This window comes from Eptatretus burgeri, chromosome 10 (assembly GCF_056783735.1).
Source record: "Eptatretus burgeri isolate ZD-2024b chromosome 10, Ebu_testis_v1, whole genome shotgun sequence".
NCBI classification, from domain to species: Eukaryota; Metazoa; Chordata; class Myxini; order Myxiniformes; family Myxinidae; genus Eptatretus; species Eptatretus burgeri.
This window is the reverse complement of record NC_140970.1, coordinates 100,298,658-100,313,674: the sequence shown is the minus strand read 5'-3', so window position 1 is coordinate 100,313,674 and position 15,017 is coordinate 100,298,658. Positions and strand designations below refer to the sequence as shown.

Below are 15,017 nucleotides of genomic sequence, written 5' to 3'. Positions count from 1 at the left end.
GGCGATTCTGGTGTCGTGCAGAAGCGATTCAATGTCAAACGTCTTTGGTGGCCGAGAATAAGCCTGAATTTTGATGTCACTGGCAACTAAACGGTGGTTGGAGTTCCCAGGGGACTCTGCACCCCTAAATATCTGGTATGACATTGATGGGTCCTACGTCAGCATATGATCAGTCTTCCTTCTAGTGTGGCTGTCATTGGATATCCACGTAATGTGGTGGATATTTTTCCTTCTGAAGAAGGAACACGCGTTTAGAAGACGGGTCGAATTATCATTTAGGCGACTGGAACCGTAGTTCCCAACGACACGCTCATATCCTGTGCTCTCTATGTGGTTGATGATTGGTTGATTTTGGTGGTACCGTTAATACTCCACCTCATTTGGAAAGGGGAGATGTGGAGCGCAGTAACAAGAGACCGCTTCTGAAGAATCAGTGTGCCTCTCCCCGTTGCGTCTGGCAGTTTGTTGGGCCATTGGGTGGCCTTGTCTGTTTTGGCAGTGTCGTCACGACTGCTGCCCCGTGCCTTCACCGAAGCATCTCTGGCCAACCGTTTCAGAGTTAATGATAGGCCTTCACAGCTACCCTAGTGGCTCTCGGTCGACGCTGCTGACAATTAAAGTTGAAAGTTCATGGTAATGGTGTTTTTGACCTAAATGGTATAATTCACGTGGAATATCCTGAACATGGGGAAACATCAATGCATGGTTGTACTCCAGAAAAATATATTGTATACAAAGTTGAGGCTCGTGGTAGAGTGAGAACACATAAATGATCAGGATGCAACAGAACAAAAGGAAGGAGAGAGAGAAAGAGAAAGAGAAAGAGAAAGAGAAAGAGAAAGAGAAAAAGAGAAAGAGAAAGAGAGAAAGAGAAAGAGAAAGAGAAAGAGAAAGAGAAAGAGAAAGAGAAAGAGAAAGAGAGAAAGAGAAAGAGAAAGAGAAAGAGAAAGAGAAAGAGAAAGAGAAAGAGAAAGAGAAAGAGAAAGAGAAAGAGAAAGAGAAAGAGAAAGAGAAAGAGAAAGAGAAAGAGAAAGAGAAAGAGAAAGAGAGAAAGAGAAAGAGAAAGAGAAAGAGAAAGAGAAAGAGAAAGAGAAAGAGAAAGAGAAAGAGAAAGAGAAAGAGAAAGAGAAAGAGAAAGAGAAAGAGAAAGAGAGAGAGAGAGAGAGAGAGAGAGAGAGATATCAACAGCAGTGTTGAGGGAGAAAATTGAGGGAGACTTGGAGGAATGAGGTGAAGGGGAGGGCACGGAGGGTGGACAAGACACGATGGATACAGAAGCAAACTCTCAGGAGGGGAAAACTAGAAATTTGGCAGGAGATGGATGGAAGAAAGAGATTGAAGAAGATGTGGAAGTCAGTTACACGGGTGGGGAACAAAAAGAGAGGAACAAATGAGTGGAGGTGAGCAGTGATCCTGGATTCAGGTAGTTTCACCAGAAAGGGGGTTGATGGTGGGACCGTGTGTGCCCTGCAGAAATTTTGTGGGACAAAGCACGGAAAAAAGCAGAGGGTGCAAAACCAGAAGGTAGGCGGTACAAGACAGAGAGACCACCGACCTGTCTGTGAGGGTAAAGTGATCGGCCCATAGACTCAGCTTTGTCATGGGAGATTTCAATGATCTTGAAAATACAATGAATGCACTTTTCGATTTTCTAACATAAGAGAACAACAACTGAAAACTACCCTCGTACAACACAAACATTATAATCAAAAGAGAATCGTATTGAAGTGGTTTGAGTGCCCACATTTCTGCATTCGTCTCCAATCAACAGAAGATATTCAACTTCTAACCCCATCCAAGTTTACCTGTCCTGTATGCAATTGGGGTAAAGCCCCCTGCCGCGCACCTTCACCCCGAGGACGCCATACAGGCAGCATTTCCTCACCTAGGAGAGATGAAACATCATCAACATTTCCTCCTCATCACCTCATTAGCATGGAAAAGTAGTCACCATTTTTAGATATTCAGACTTTGACATGGAACGACTGATCAGTCGAAGCAAAAGTAATAGTGTATTACAAGCATCGAGTAGGGGGTAGATATTGTAAGGGTTGTGATGTGATTTAGCAATTTTATAAGTACGTTCAAGTGTCTTCAGTTCATATCCTGTATAACCCCGGTGTTGGCTCAGGGTTAAGGTGGCGGGCTTAAGATCTTAGGGTCTTGAGTTTGAACCCCTATTTTTCACATTGAATTAACACTAGGTGGGTTGACTCAGCCTGTCATCCTTCTGAGTAAGGGGGGAGGGGGGGGAGAAGGGGCTTTGCATCAGCGGCCCAGCTATACCCCAAGAAAGATGATGCAGCCAAGATGCTAACAGCTAACAGCTTCGAATGCCATGCAAAACAGCTGCATATGAATAAATACATATCCCGTATGCTGGCCATTTTGTAATAACCACAGAAAAGATGGAGATTTTGCCTCGACTTTGGAAAGAAGCTTGCACGGTCTGTTCATTTTTCTCAGTTAAAACAAAAGTTACTCCCTGACCCTTCCATCACCCCTTAAGCTGCAAGGATGGAGGGTTTGGGGAGGGGGTGGGGGGTGGAGTGGTGTTCTCAAGTTCCACCAGGGTCACATGATGATGCCACTCCACTCTGCATCAAAAGGTAACCAAGGAGCACGGGTGAAGGGGTTAACTCAGCCTTTCATCCTTCCGAGGTCGGCAAAATGAGTGCCAGCATGCTGGTGTCCTGCGTCGGAGTGGCAACCCGTCCAGGATTGTGTCTAATAGCCAAGGAGACTGATTAAGCAGCAATAACGCTCTGCACAGAGTATGGTCCCAATCTCCTCCTCCTCCTCCTCCTCCTCCTCCTCCTCTATTCCTTGTGGTTCTTCAGCTCAAAAGGTCATGAGGACATCGGGAAATAACACGAGAAGGTCATTTGAACTTCTGTTCCACGTGACCCCAGGATTGTGCGTGGCAGGTGCTTTACATGCAAGCCTGAGGATAAGTTACAGTAATAACCTTTATAAAATGAATGATTCATTTTATACAAGGAAGCAATGCCAGCTGCTACTTTAAAGGATGCAAAAAAAACATAATTTGTATTTAATTTTGACAATCATAACTATGCAGTTCGACGAGCCCAAAGACTGGCCTTGATCTTTCATTTCAAATGAAGCAGAACATGTGAACTCGAGAAGTTATCGTGGTGTTTATATGTCCGTGTGTTCCATAAATGAAGCAAATATTTTAAAGAACAATCCGACGCATCAAGAAACTCGAAGGGCCCTCGGGAGAGAGCATACCTCCACCAGGCTGATGAGTTTACGTGTTGTATCCCGCTGATAGGCCGGATCTGGATTCGGACCCTGAACTCAAATTTAATCAGCTTGTTCTTTTCACCTAACCAACTCGTCCACCAAGTTTTGTGCGAATTCATACACAACTTTTTGAGATATCATGCTGTATATGTCGATTTTGGCCCAATCTCTCAATCACTTGAAAAAGTGATTGAAAATTTTTTGGTGAAAAAGTGATTTTTGGTGAAAAATCACTTGAAAAAGTCATTGGATCCAGATCCGGATCCGGATTCGGATCTTCACCAAAATCGAATCATTTCGTCCTCGTCACATACCCAAGCTCTCCGCCAAATTTCATCCGAATCCGTTCCCAACTTCTTGAGATATTTTGTTCACAAACAGACAGACAGACGGGTGAAAACACAACGTCCGTCCACCTTCAGTTTGAATCCAGAGCTTGCCATTCATGATTGTCTGACTGTCCAGGATGGGGAATTGTTCTTTTCAACACCCCCCAACCCCACCATGAATAAATCTTCAAAGAATCATCACACTATCGCCCCACGTGCTCGCAGTATTAAAACTGCTATATTCATTGATCACATCGCCAAAACAACATGGTCACAAGTTCACAGATGCACGGTAGGACAAGTTATTGAGACGAGGGAAATAAACATGTCCTTCAGCTCAACAACAAATAATAACAATCCGGGAGGCGACGATGGTTCACGAGCGGTATTTGACGATGTAGATTGTTTCAGAAGTCAAGGATGAGACAATGTGATAATTTTTGACCAAGTTATAAAAATGATCAACATGATGTGGTACGAGTGACGGGTTATTAGCTGCAAAATGTCGAAAACCCGGTTTTGTTCAACAACTTTCAAAATTTGACCTTTGCACAACCTTTAAAGGTCACAAAACAATGTTGTGGACATTAAAATAAGGAAACAGGATACGTGCTATAGCTTATTGGAGTTAGTTCATCGAAGAAGGTCGAAAACCCGGCTCGATTCCCACAACTTTGAAAATTTGACCTTTGTGGTTTTTAAAGGTCAAAGGTCAAGGATTATGACCTTTGGTGCAAAACTTCCTCTGGAACATTCCAGGAACAATATAACGTCATATAGGCTATATGGCATTTCGCACTCCTCGGATTATCCATACTTTGATGAAATCAGCGTAAAAACAAACTTGAAGGGGGCGCCATGGGCAAGGTGTTCGAGATAGAGCAAAATGGTTTCAAGACTTTAGGTGGGGAATGACCTCAAGATTATGCATAAAAAATAGTCATCCGAGCTCTCAAAGTTTGGGTGGTCGTATGATTCTTATCTGAAAATTCGCAATTTTCTAAGTTTTTGACCTTGTGACCTTGACCTTGGGACAAAAATGAAAAATCGGACAACGACAAGTTTTAGATAATTCATTTTGCTATTCAAATACCAAAGAACCCATTCCATTCAGTCAATTCCCAATGAGAAGATAGATTTGTAATCCGACTACCCCTAAAATGGCTATTTTTTGGGAGGTGCTCCGCCCACAATGGGCGTAGCATGCCCTCATCCAGGAAAACACAACTAGACATTGATATCGAACACATAATCAAGTTTCATCAAGACCGGATCAAAGTCCATGGAGTTATGCTCTGGACAGACAGACACACAGACAAGCTGGTAGGCAGATGGGTAGTCGACTACCCAAGAGAACCTGACACGATGGGCCCGTTCGATGGGGAATGACCTGAGGATTAAGCACAAGAAAATTCATGATTCTAGCTTCAAGGGTAAATGCTGCAGATTGTTTTTTCGTTAAAATACCCCCACATTTAGAGGTTTTTCGGCCGTTGCTAGGCAACAGAGGGGTCCATAGCAACGGTTCTTTCTCACACATAACTACGACATACCATGAACCTATTATAGCAGTTTCATGTATATCTGACTCATAGTCTCTGAGATATAACGAACTTCGTTTTTTTTATTGTTTTCGACCAGGGTTCATTCAAAGTCTATCTTCTCCGACAGTTTTCATAGGATCCGGCTGGAAATTTTGACAATATGGCTGAATGTACTGCCCACAGTCGCTCGTGGCATGATTTTTGAAAAAATTAATTTTTGAGATTTTTTTTGAAAATTTCAAAAGTCCTTTGCTAGGCAACGGATGGGTCCATAACAACGGTTCTCATTTGCACACAACTAGGTCATGGTATGAACCTACCAACCAAGTTTAATCAAAATCGGTTGACTCCTCTGGCCTCCAGAGCTGTCCATTACATACAAACAGACGGAAAACCTGAGAATAACGGTAGTCTAGCGACCACCCAACAGACACACAGACACAACGAAAATAGTGGTCACTGCTGGTGCCCGCTAACCAATAGTCGAGAGGCGACGATGGTTCGCGGGTATTATATTGAACAATGCCACGATAGGTACAATTGAGGTAGTGGAAGCTTTTGAGGAAGCCCTATCGTAAAAACCTATCGCTTCCGTCAAAATTGACCAAATCGAATCGGATTTTTTTATATGTTGTACTTATGGACATTACGCACAGCTTCTAGGAAATGAAATTGTGAGAAAAAAAAGAAAGAGAAAAAAAAATAAAGTTCAAATGGGCGTGGCTCTGCCCAGAAGAGGCGTGGGACGCCCCTCATACGAAAAGACACAACTAGACCATGATATCTAGCTTGTGTCCAACTAGACCATGATATCTAGCTCGTGTCCAAGTTTCATCAAGATCGCATCAAACGTCATGGAGCTATGCTCTGGAGAGTGTCACAAACAGACAGACAGACAGACAGACACAACAAAAATAGTGGTCACTGCTGGCACCCACGAACCAATAATTTAGGCGAAAAGGACTTTGAATTCAAATGGATCTGAAAAGGAACTCAACTCGGCCATGTTGCCATCCTTATTAATATATTGTTGTCATCCCACATGACTCCCCCTCTTCCCCTTCCACCCAGCCACTCATGAAGGAAGTGGGCTTTGTTCAGTTTATTAAATGTCAATTTTCACATTTCTCTAGTCCGTGTGACATCTGATTTAGGTTACCCGGTGGGGCTCGGGCAGAGGTTTATATAATTAAATAATTTCACATATGCTTGATGGGTCAGGTAAAAGCTAAAACCCACCAGTCCAGTGGACAGGCTGTAAAAAAAAAGGTTAACGTTGAGCCCTGAACCTTGTTATAAATAGCAGGTTAAAAAAAAAACCCATCAATAACAATATATGGATGGTGGAGGTGAATGCATCGTGGAGCCACAACTCAAACCAGCAGCGCTTCAATTTGATGTCAATCCCATCGCAACTAAAGGATGCCACACACATTCCCCATATAATACAGATTCTGTCGTGTAAATCACCAAAAACAACTTCAAACTAACCGCACATTAAAAGTTTTGATTCAGCACTTTGCCTGGAAAACATACATGATGCACCCATGCACACAAAGACAGCAGGACGACGAGGCCATATACATATTATGTACGCAACTTTAAACCCCATCCCACCCCAACTCCGCACCATATTTGTAGTATTCATATTTATACCCCCTTGCCTTAACGTCAACTCTCTTACAACTCAATATAAACCTTAAAAACAACCGCAACAATCTTAAACATGTTTCTGATACTAAATATGACTGGTGTTGGCTTAATGGTTCAGGTGGTGGGCTTTGGATCCTATGATCCTGAGTTCAAACCCAACTCAGCTGTTGAATTAATACCAGGTGGGGTTGACTCTGCCTGTCATCCTTGCAAGGTCGGCAAAATGGGTGCCAGCTTGCTGGTATCCTGTGTCGGAGTGGTGACCCATCCAGGATTGTGTCCAATAACCAAGGAGACTGCTTCGGCAGCACCAGCGCTCTGTACGGAGTATGGTCCTGATGGATGGGATGGATGATACTAAATAGACAGAAAAAAAAAAAACCCACGGTATCCAATTGATTTTAGTGATTTGTTTTTGTTTATGAATCATGATAATAAAAAATATACATGGAAATATTTTTCTGGTTCTACCTTTGGATGGTCATTACCCATGTTTATAAAATATAATCAATTAGGAAGTGAAATTCATAAAATGATGTCATCGGTTAAAAAATTTTTTTAACTCCAATGGACTTGCGTTAACAATCGTGCCAATAGTGATAATAATTTTATATCTCGGGCACGAAATTACACGGTCAAACCGAAGACGTGGGCAGGGTCCACACCATTGTGCTGACCCCGTGACATTTGTCTGAATTCCTCCTCGTTTCTATTCCGCATCATTTTTTTGTTCTTCATCTCAGTGGTTTTATCTCCCCTCTGCTCTCATTAGGCTTTCTGTTGTTTGCCTTTAGCGTCCGATCAAGATTTCAACAATGGTTTCACTAAAAGAGTGTTTTTTTGATCATCTTCTCGCTTAGCCATGGTTCCTGGAGTGGATAACAGAACAGTAAGGTATGTGGCATGCACACACACATTAGGTAATTGAGGGATCCAAGATGCACCGTCGGACAAGACTGTGAGCAAAGAGACTTTTTTTTGTGACGAGTTGGTGTCCTTCGAAAAGAGAGATCGAACAATCATCTGAAAGATGAGGAACGAATTGGGAGAGGTTGATGTTGGCAGTGCATGTGTACTTGTTCCTGTGTTATCTTTTCTCATTCTGATTTTCAATTAAATGTTTTCGTGTTTCAAGAATGAGTATGCAGGTGATTTATTTATTTATTTATTTATTTATTTTTTGTACACATTGTCAATGCTCGTATGAGAGCGAATACACAGAACATATAACACAACAAGAGGAGCAGGAGACAAGAGGGATGGGAGAGGGAGGCACAAAAGATCATGGTTTTTGATGGGGGAAGATAGATGGTGGTGAACAGCTGTTTTGAAGACCTGGAGGGAAGAATGGGATTGAAGAGAGTGAGGGAGTTTGTTCCAAGGTGGGCAAAAAGAGGAACGAAAGAGTGAAGGTGAGCAGCGATTCGTGATTTTGGTTGTTTTACCAGAAGGGGGTTGCTGGCGGACCTTGAGCGCCCTGCGGAAATATTAGGGGGACAGATCGCAGACAGAGCAGGGGGGGGGCGAGGCCGGAGAGGAGACGGTGGAAGACAGAAAGACCATCGACCTGCCTAAGTGAGAAAGTGTGAGACCCAAAGACTCAGCCTCATCGCGGGAGATGCCAATGATCCTAAATACCTTGGTTTCCACAGCGTGAAGCCGAGAAAGGTGGGAGGCAGGAGCACCAGCCCAGAGGGGAGAGCAGTTCTCCATCAGGCTGCGGACGAAAGCTTTGTATGCGTTCAGGAGCTCAGGTGTGCCGAGGAAGGACCTTGCACGACGGAAAATGCCTCGTCGGCGATTGGCTTTGGATGCCAGCTTGGAAATGTGGCTTTCCCAGGAAAGATAGTGAAATCCAGAAGCTTCAATGAAAGGATTTCTTCAAGAGGATTGTTCAGAAAGTAGATGGGGTTTGGGGAGGGAGGGCGGGGGGTTCCAAATGGTCCTTTCGGAGAGACATAGTGATCACAGTCATTGTTTAAATAAATGTCCATTTAAAAGAGAAAACTATTATTATTTTTAGTGAAGTACATTGTATGGAGTTAACTCAGCTAAAGAAGGGCAAACATAATAAAAAGTCAACAAAGCTGAAAACGAGCTTTATTTATTTTGTTTTGTTGACCATTTCTATTCATGACAACAATTTCTCTTTCTAACATTATTTTTTGTTTCTTTGTTTTCTTCTTCTGAATTCTATTTTGTTTTTAATCTCGTGAACTGAAAGTAGAAACAGTATATACACACGTGATGTAACATAGATGTGTATGCATCGCGGGTTGAGAGACATAATGTTGTAACTGAAAATTTCCATTTCCTGCAAATCGATAATTAATGGTGTTGAAAGACATGAGAGCCATTTTATTCAATTTCAACCCTCGGTATATACTTTCAATTCAGGAGCTGTAAAGGAACCCAAGTAGGTTTTGAAAAGGGCAAAGGGCTTACCTTGTGTAACCTTTCTCCGCAGCTTTAGGCAGCTTTCCTTGGTGAGGGCCCTGTCACACCTTGACGTTTCAGCCAGCGTATGGCAAGGTATCAAAATGTATGTAAAACGCTGGCGTACGCTGAACTATTGATGTTTTTTTTCCAATTTTGGACGTATTCATAATGAGTTGGACGTGCATAACGTATTAGTAATGTACACAGAACGTTTCGATAACGTATAGATAACTTATATCAACGAATTCTGAGTGTGTTGTCGGCGTTCACAACCTATGCCCGATGATAGTCTGACTTATGCATAGCGCAACGGCAGCGTATCGCCGACGATCACGTGGTGTAGCCTATTAAAAGGCTGTGGCTCGATGATTCTAATCATAACCGCACTAGACATCGAAGTGTCAAGCTGCTGTCACACCTTGACGTTTTAGCCAGCGTATGCCGACGTATGAAAAATTTGCCGAATACGCTGGCACACGTCGAATACGTTATGGGTAAGTTTTGTATACGTTAATAGCACGCTGACATACGTCGTAGTACGCCGAGTAAGTCGACAAATTTTCAGCATGTTGAAAATTTTTCGACGTATGACACTAACCGCACGAGAAATTGAAGTGTCAACATCACCATCATACCGAAGAAAAGAAAACAAAAAACCAGGGAGTCTGGAACACTGACACTAAACATTACCTTGACGTGTTTTGACTTATGAGTAACTTACAAGTAACGTGTGTCGACGTGTGTCAACGACCGCGTAACGTGCCTACAACTTATGGCCAGCGTATGCGGAACGTGTCAGTCATACGCTGGCATACGTCAAAAAATTTCAAGCATGGAAAATTTGTCTAACAGCTCGGCGTTCTACGACGTATGTCAGCGTACTACGACGTATACAAAACCTACCCATACGTATTTGACGTGTGCCAGCATTTCAGACAAATTTTTCATACTTCGGCATATGCTGGCTAAAACGTCAAGGTGTGACAGGGCCTTGAGAAGAGCAGTGGGATTAATTAAAAAGAACCTTGCCACCTGGGGATAATTGATTAGGTGAGAGCAGATTGGTTGTTCCCTCCAATTACAGGTGAGAGAGTGATTAGGTCTTTCGACCCGATATGTATATATCTGATATAACATTCTCTGGATTAAGGGCCTACTCACTCCTGTACCAAATGCAAACCTGGAATACCCATGGCCGATTGAGTGGCTCACCTGGGTACCTTGCCTCGCCGGTGTCATACTCAAGATGAATCCGAGCGGTGAATTTAGTAACGCTTTAAGAGCCCAAAACACAAATATCCTCCGAAGGATTTTAATGTCAACGCAGCTATGGATTCCGTGATCATAGCAGTCTGAATCACTCAGAGACCCATTGAATTTATAATGTGTATTTAAAGAATGGAGAGGGGAGAACAAGAAACCAATCATGAAATCACATGAAAAAAAACAAGATTATCGACATGCCTTGGGGTTTCATATAGACGGTAGGCTCTCATATAGCTATCTTAAGACCTCAGACACACCACAAGAGAAAGACCAGAGAGATATGACGAAACACGGAATACTTGATCACGGCCCGTTTGTGTGTCGCAACTCAAACAGGGGGATCCAGAACAGCCAGAGGTAGTAGGGACTGTAGTCACTCAGGTGAATTGGAGCTGGCATGATGCTGGAGGGAATGCAGCCTGGATATAAGAGGGACGGATGGCCGTGATGGTGGGAGGTGCTCACTCCGCATCCCTCTTCGGTCAGCCATACATCTGCTTCACTCCTCTGAGCTCCACCGCAGACGCGACCGAACTCAACTACAGGTTCGATTCAACTCCACGTACTTGCTGTTCGGAGCTCCCTTTTTTTGAGCTTGGATCGTGCCGTGATCATTGGCCATTCAGGCATTGCTCAAGCGAAAGCCTCGCATTAGTCTTCTCAGCCCCTCTTGAAGGTTTGAGTGTTGGTGAGACGACAGTGTCTAAACTTGTGCCTTGACCATCCCACAAGGCCACTTTCTTGTAATAAAGGACATAAAGGATAGATTTACAGAGGAAAAAACATTTTAACAGGGGGTTAGGGAGAAACAGTTTCAGTCACAAACATTGAGAGATGCTTTCGACATGATTACTGGCATCATAATCAGGGGTTCACGTAACTGGTACGCAGGTACTCGTGCACGGTGAAAATAACTAAACGTGGACTTCAAAGATGCTCCGAAAGCTCAAAAGCGCACGAGCACAGCAGAGGGTTTTGATGGGATTTCTCAGTGAGTGTCGGAGAGATTCTTCCGTGAGAATTCTGATGATATACAGTACTGCACTGTTATTTCAAAATTTGAGCGCACAAAATTAAGTTTAAAATGACAACATCATTTCCAAGTTATCTTATAAGTTATAAGATAAAATTAAAAAAAAAAGATCTGAGGAGGAGGAGGAAGAGGAGGATGGTCAGGATCATCAGGAACGAAAAAAAAGAAGAAAAAAAAAAGCGGTTTGCGAGTGTCTCGTCTTGAGCGGACGTTCTGAGAGAGTGCTTACAGAGGAGTGAGATGCATGTTAAGCTGAGAGGCGTTTTAAAAGTTAGAGGTGGTGCTTGGGGAAAGGAGACGAGCACGCTCGAAGTTGACATTTTTTTTTTTTCGTGAGTACCAAAATATTTCTGCTGTTACTCATTGGAGAACCATTCCATTCCATTGGGACCATACAGTGTACAGAGCGTTGGTGCTGCCTAAGCAGTTTCCTTGGCTATTGGGCACAATCTTGGACGGGTCGCCACTCCGACGATTTGCAAACTGGCACTCAATTTCCCGACCCTCGGAAAGATGACAGGCAGAGTCAACCCCACCTAGTATTAATTCAACAGCCAAGCAGGATTTGAACTCAGGGCCGTAGGATCCCAAGCTCACCACTCTGGGCATTAAGCAAACACAAAGGCATATTGAAGAACTGAATATATAACAAATTGTGCAAATCCACGTGCATATTCCTATTCCAGTTCGTTTTACCTCTTGTGCTGCAATAAGAACAAAGGGAAATAACTATTCTTATCTGTACATTCTTAGCAACTATAATTTAATTTCCGCAACACGACCCCCACCTCTCTCCTTCAGACTTTCCTGAGTCTGCATCCAAAGGGGGAGTCAACATTGGGTCCAGCTCCATTTATCGGACAAACGACTCGCCATCCGAATCTACACCCCCATACACAGTAAGGAAAGTGCATCCCTCATCTAATGCATCGATCCACTATTCCTGCACATGCTCTCATTACACACAAACTAATAATACTTTAAACCAGAATTATTTCAAGGATATACAATACAGTGCCTTGAGAAAGTCTAGACCCCCTTTCAAAATTTTCACCTTTTGTTACCTTGTAGTCTGGAATTAACTTACAATAAATCAGACTTTCTCCACCTTTATTTACACATCGTAACCCACAACTTCCAAGTGAAATACAAATTCTACAAACATCAGAAAATTAGTTAAAAATACAAAACTAGAATATCTTGGTTGGATAAGTGTCCATCCCCCTGGGTTAAGACTTGGTGGAAGCACCTTCGGCAGCAATTACAGCTGCGAGTCTGTTGGGAACGGTCTCTGCCAACTATTCGCACCTTGATTCGGCAATATTTTCCCATTCTTCTGTACAAAACTGTTCAAGCTCAGGTTTTTCTCTCTGGTTTTTCTGTATTTTGCTCCATCCATTTTCCCTTCTATCATGGCAGTGCCCCAGTTCCTGCTAATGAGAAACATCCCCATGCTTCACAGTCGGGATGGTGTTCTTTGGGTGCAGAGGAAACCTACAGGTGATGTGCTGTGTTGGGTTTGCACCAAACGTAACGTTTTGCATTTAAACCAAAATGTTACATCTTGGTTTTGTAAGACCACAAAACTTTTTGCCACACGGTTTCAGAATCCCTGGAGTGGTTTTTAGCATACCTCAAACAGGACTCAAGGCAGGCTTTTTTGAGTAATGGCTTCCTTCTTTCCACCCTACCGTACAGGCCAGATTTGTGGAATGCTTGGGATATTGTTGTCACATAAACACACTGACCAGTCTTTGCCATAAAGGCATGTAGCTCTTTCAAAGTTGTTATTGGTCTCTTGGTGGCCTCCATAATCAGTTTCCTCCTTGCCTGGTCATCAGGTTTGGAAGGATGACCTGATCTCGGCAGGGTCTTAGTGGTACCATACGCCTTCTACTTCTTAATGATCCGAGATCGTGCTCCGAGAGATATTCAAGGCCATTGAAATATTTTTATACCCATTCCCTGATCTGTGCCTTTCCACAATTTTATCACGGATGGAGGTCTTTTGAAAGCTCCTTGGTGCTCATGGTTGAGTCTTTGCTGTGAAATGCACTACCCAGCAGAGGAAACCTATAGGAACAGCTGATTTTAATCTGAAATAATCAGAATCACTACAATTGAATTGGTTACACTTGAGCAAATTTACAATTGCTATTATAAAGGGGGTGGACACTTATCCAATCAAGATATTCCAGTTTTGTATTTTTTGTTAATTTTATGAAATTTGTAGAAGTTGTGGGTTACGATGTGTAAATAAAGGTGGAGAAAGTCTGATTTAATGTAATTTAATTCCATGCTATAAGGTAAAAAAAGGTGAAAATTTTGAATGGGGGTGTAAGACTTTCTATATTTGCATTTACAAATGTGATTGGGAGCGGGGAGTTGCCAGGATGCTTACATGCTTCCTTTTGAAGTCCATGACTCCTCCCTCCACACCTTCCACCCTCAACCCCGATAGTGCCTGCTCACCCAAAGTCAGTTTGTCAGGGCCCTCAGCACTGGCACAACAAAGTTCCTAGGTGGCCTTAGGGCCTTAGCAGCATACAGCAGCAGTGCACAGCAGATGGCCAAACCAACAGACCATGCGACCTCTCAATAACTGAGCCTTCTTTAGTGGTCCGACCAAAAACATTATGGCTGTGGCAACACGTGGCCAATTCTTCCTTGTCAGACCACCCAACCTGTCCACCAAGTTTCATCCGAATTCGTCCACAACTTTTTGCGATATCCTGTTCACAGACAAACAAACAAACGACACAGACCAACATACAATGAAAAATTTTCAATATTTGTCATGACAAACAGAATAACGCACAAGACCAACCAATATACTTGAAATTTTTTTTGATTTTCGTCAGAACAAGAAGACGTTGTGCAGAGCACAATATTTGCAAAATCTATAAAACAAATTTGACCTCAAAAATAAATAGATCGTTCAATTCAATGACCAAATTTGCAACTCCTCTTAAAATTTCAAGCCAATTAGATGAAAAATGAGGATTTTAGAAATCTCACCTTGGCCTATGTTGTTGACCTTTGGCCTATGTTGACCTTTTGGTCGACGTTGACCTAAAATTGATTGGTGGTTGAACTCAGCAACGTGAAATATAAATCCTCTTCAAATTTCAAGTCAATCGGATGATAATTGAGGATTTTAGAAATACAGTACCACTAAAATTTTTAACCGCTGGTCTATGTTGACCTTTTGGTTGATGTTGACCTCAAAAATAATTGGCTGGTTGAATTCAATGACCAAATATAAATCCTCTTCAAATTTCAAGTCAATCGGATGAAAAATTGAGGATTTTAGAAATACCACCTTAGTTGTAGACCTTTGACCTATGTTGACCTCAAAAATAATTGGTGGTTGAATTCAGTAACCGGAAATATAAATCCTCTTCTAATTTCAAGTCAATCGGATGAAAATTGAGGATTTTAGAAACCTCACCAAAATTGTTGACCGTTGGTCTATGTTGACTTCAA

The 15,017-nt window shown here is 42.5% G+C and overlaps 2 protein-coding genes across 6 annotated transcripts in view; one reads left to right on the top strand and one right to left on the bottom strand.

Moving 5' to 3' along the window:
• LOC147019276 (inosine-5'-monophosphate dehydrogenase 1-like) overlaps window positions 1-15,017 on the top strand; it is a 315,330-nt gene that overhangs the window by 146,175 nt on the left and 154,138 nt on the right. The window lies entirely within an intron of this gene.
• The window catches only part of LOC147019280 (dual specificity tyrosine-phosphorylation-regulated kinase 2-like), a 58,563-nt gene that overhangs the window by 38,553 nt on the left and 4,993 nt on the right, over window positions 1-15,017 (bottom strand). Inside the window, exons 2-4 of one of the 5 annotated variants that reach the window (XM_085899643.1) lie at window positions 13,933-13,995; window positions 12,320-12,413; window positions 1,806-1,885 (exon numbers count right to left, since the gene is read on the bottom strand). In XM_085899643.1, coding sequence (XP_085755769.1) covers window positions 1,806-1,885; window positions 12,320-12,350 — 111 coding nt within the window. In that variant the 5' untranslated portion in view covers window positions 12,351-12,413; window positions 13,933-13,995. Of the gene's footprint in view, window positions 1-1,805; window positions 1,886-6,972; window positions 6,995-12,319; window positions 12,427-13,932; window positions 13,996-15,017 lie in introns of those variants that run through there. The other 4 variants (XM_085899647.1, XM_085899645.1, XM_085899648.1 and 1 more) reach the window with 4 other exon arrangements.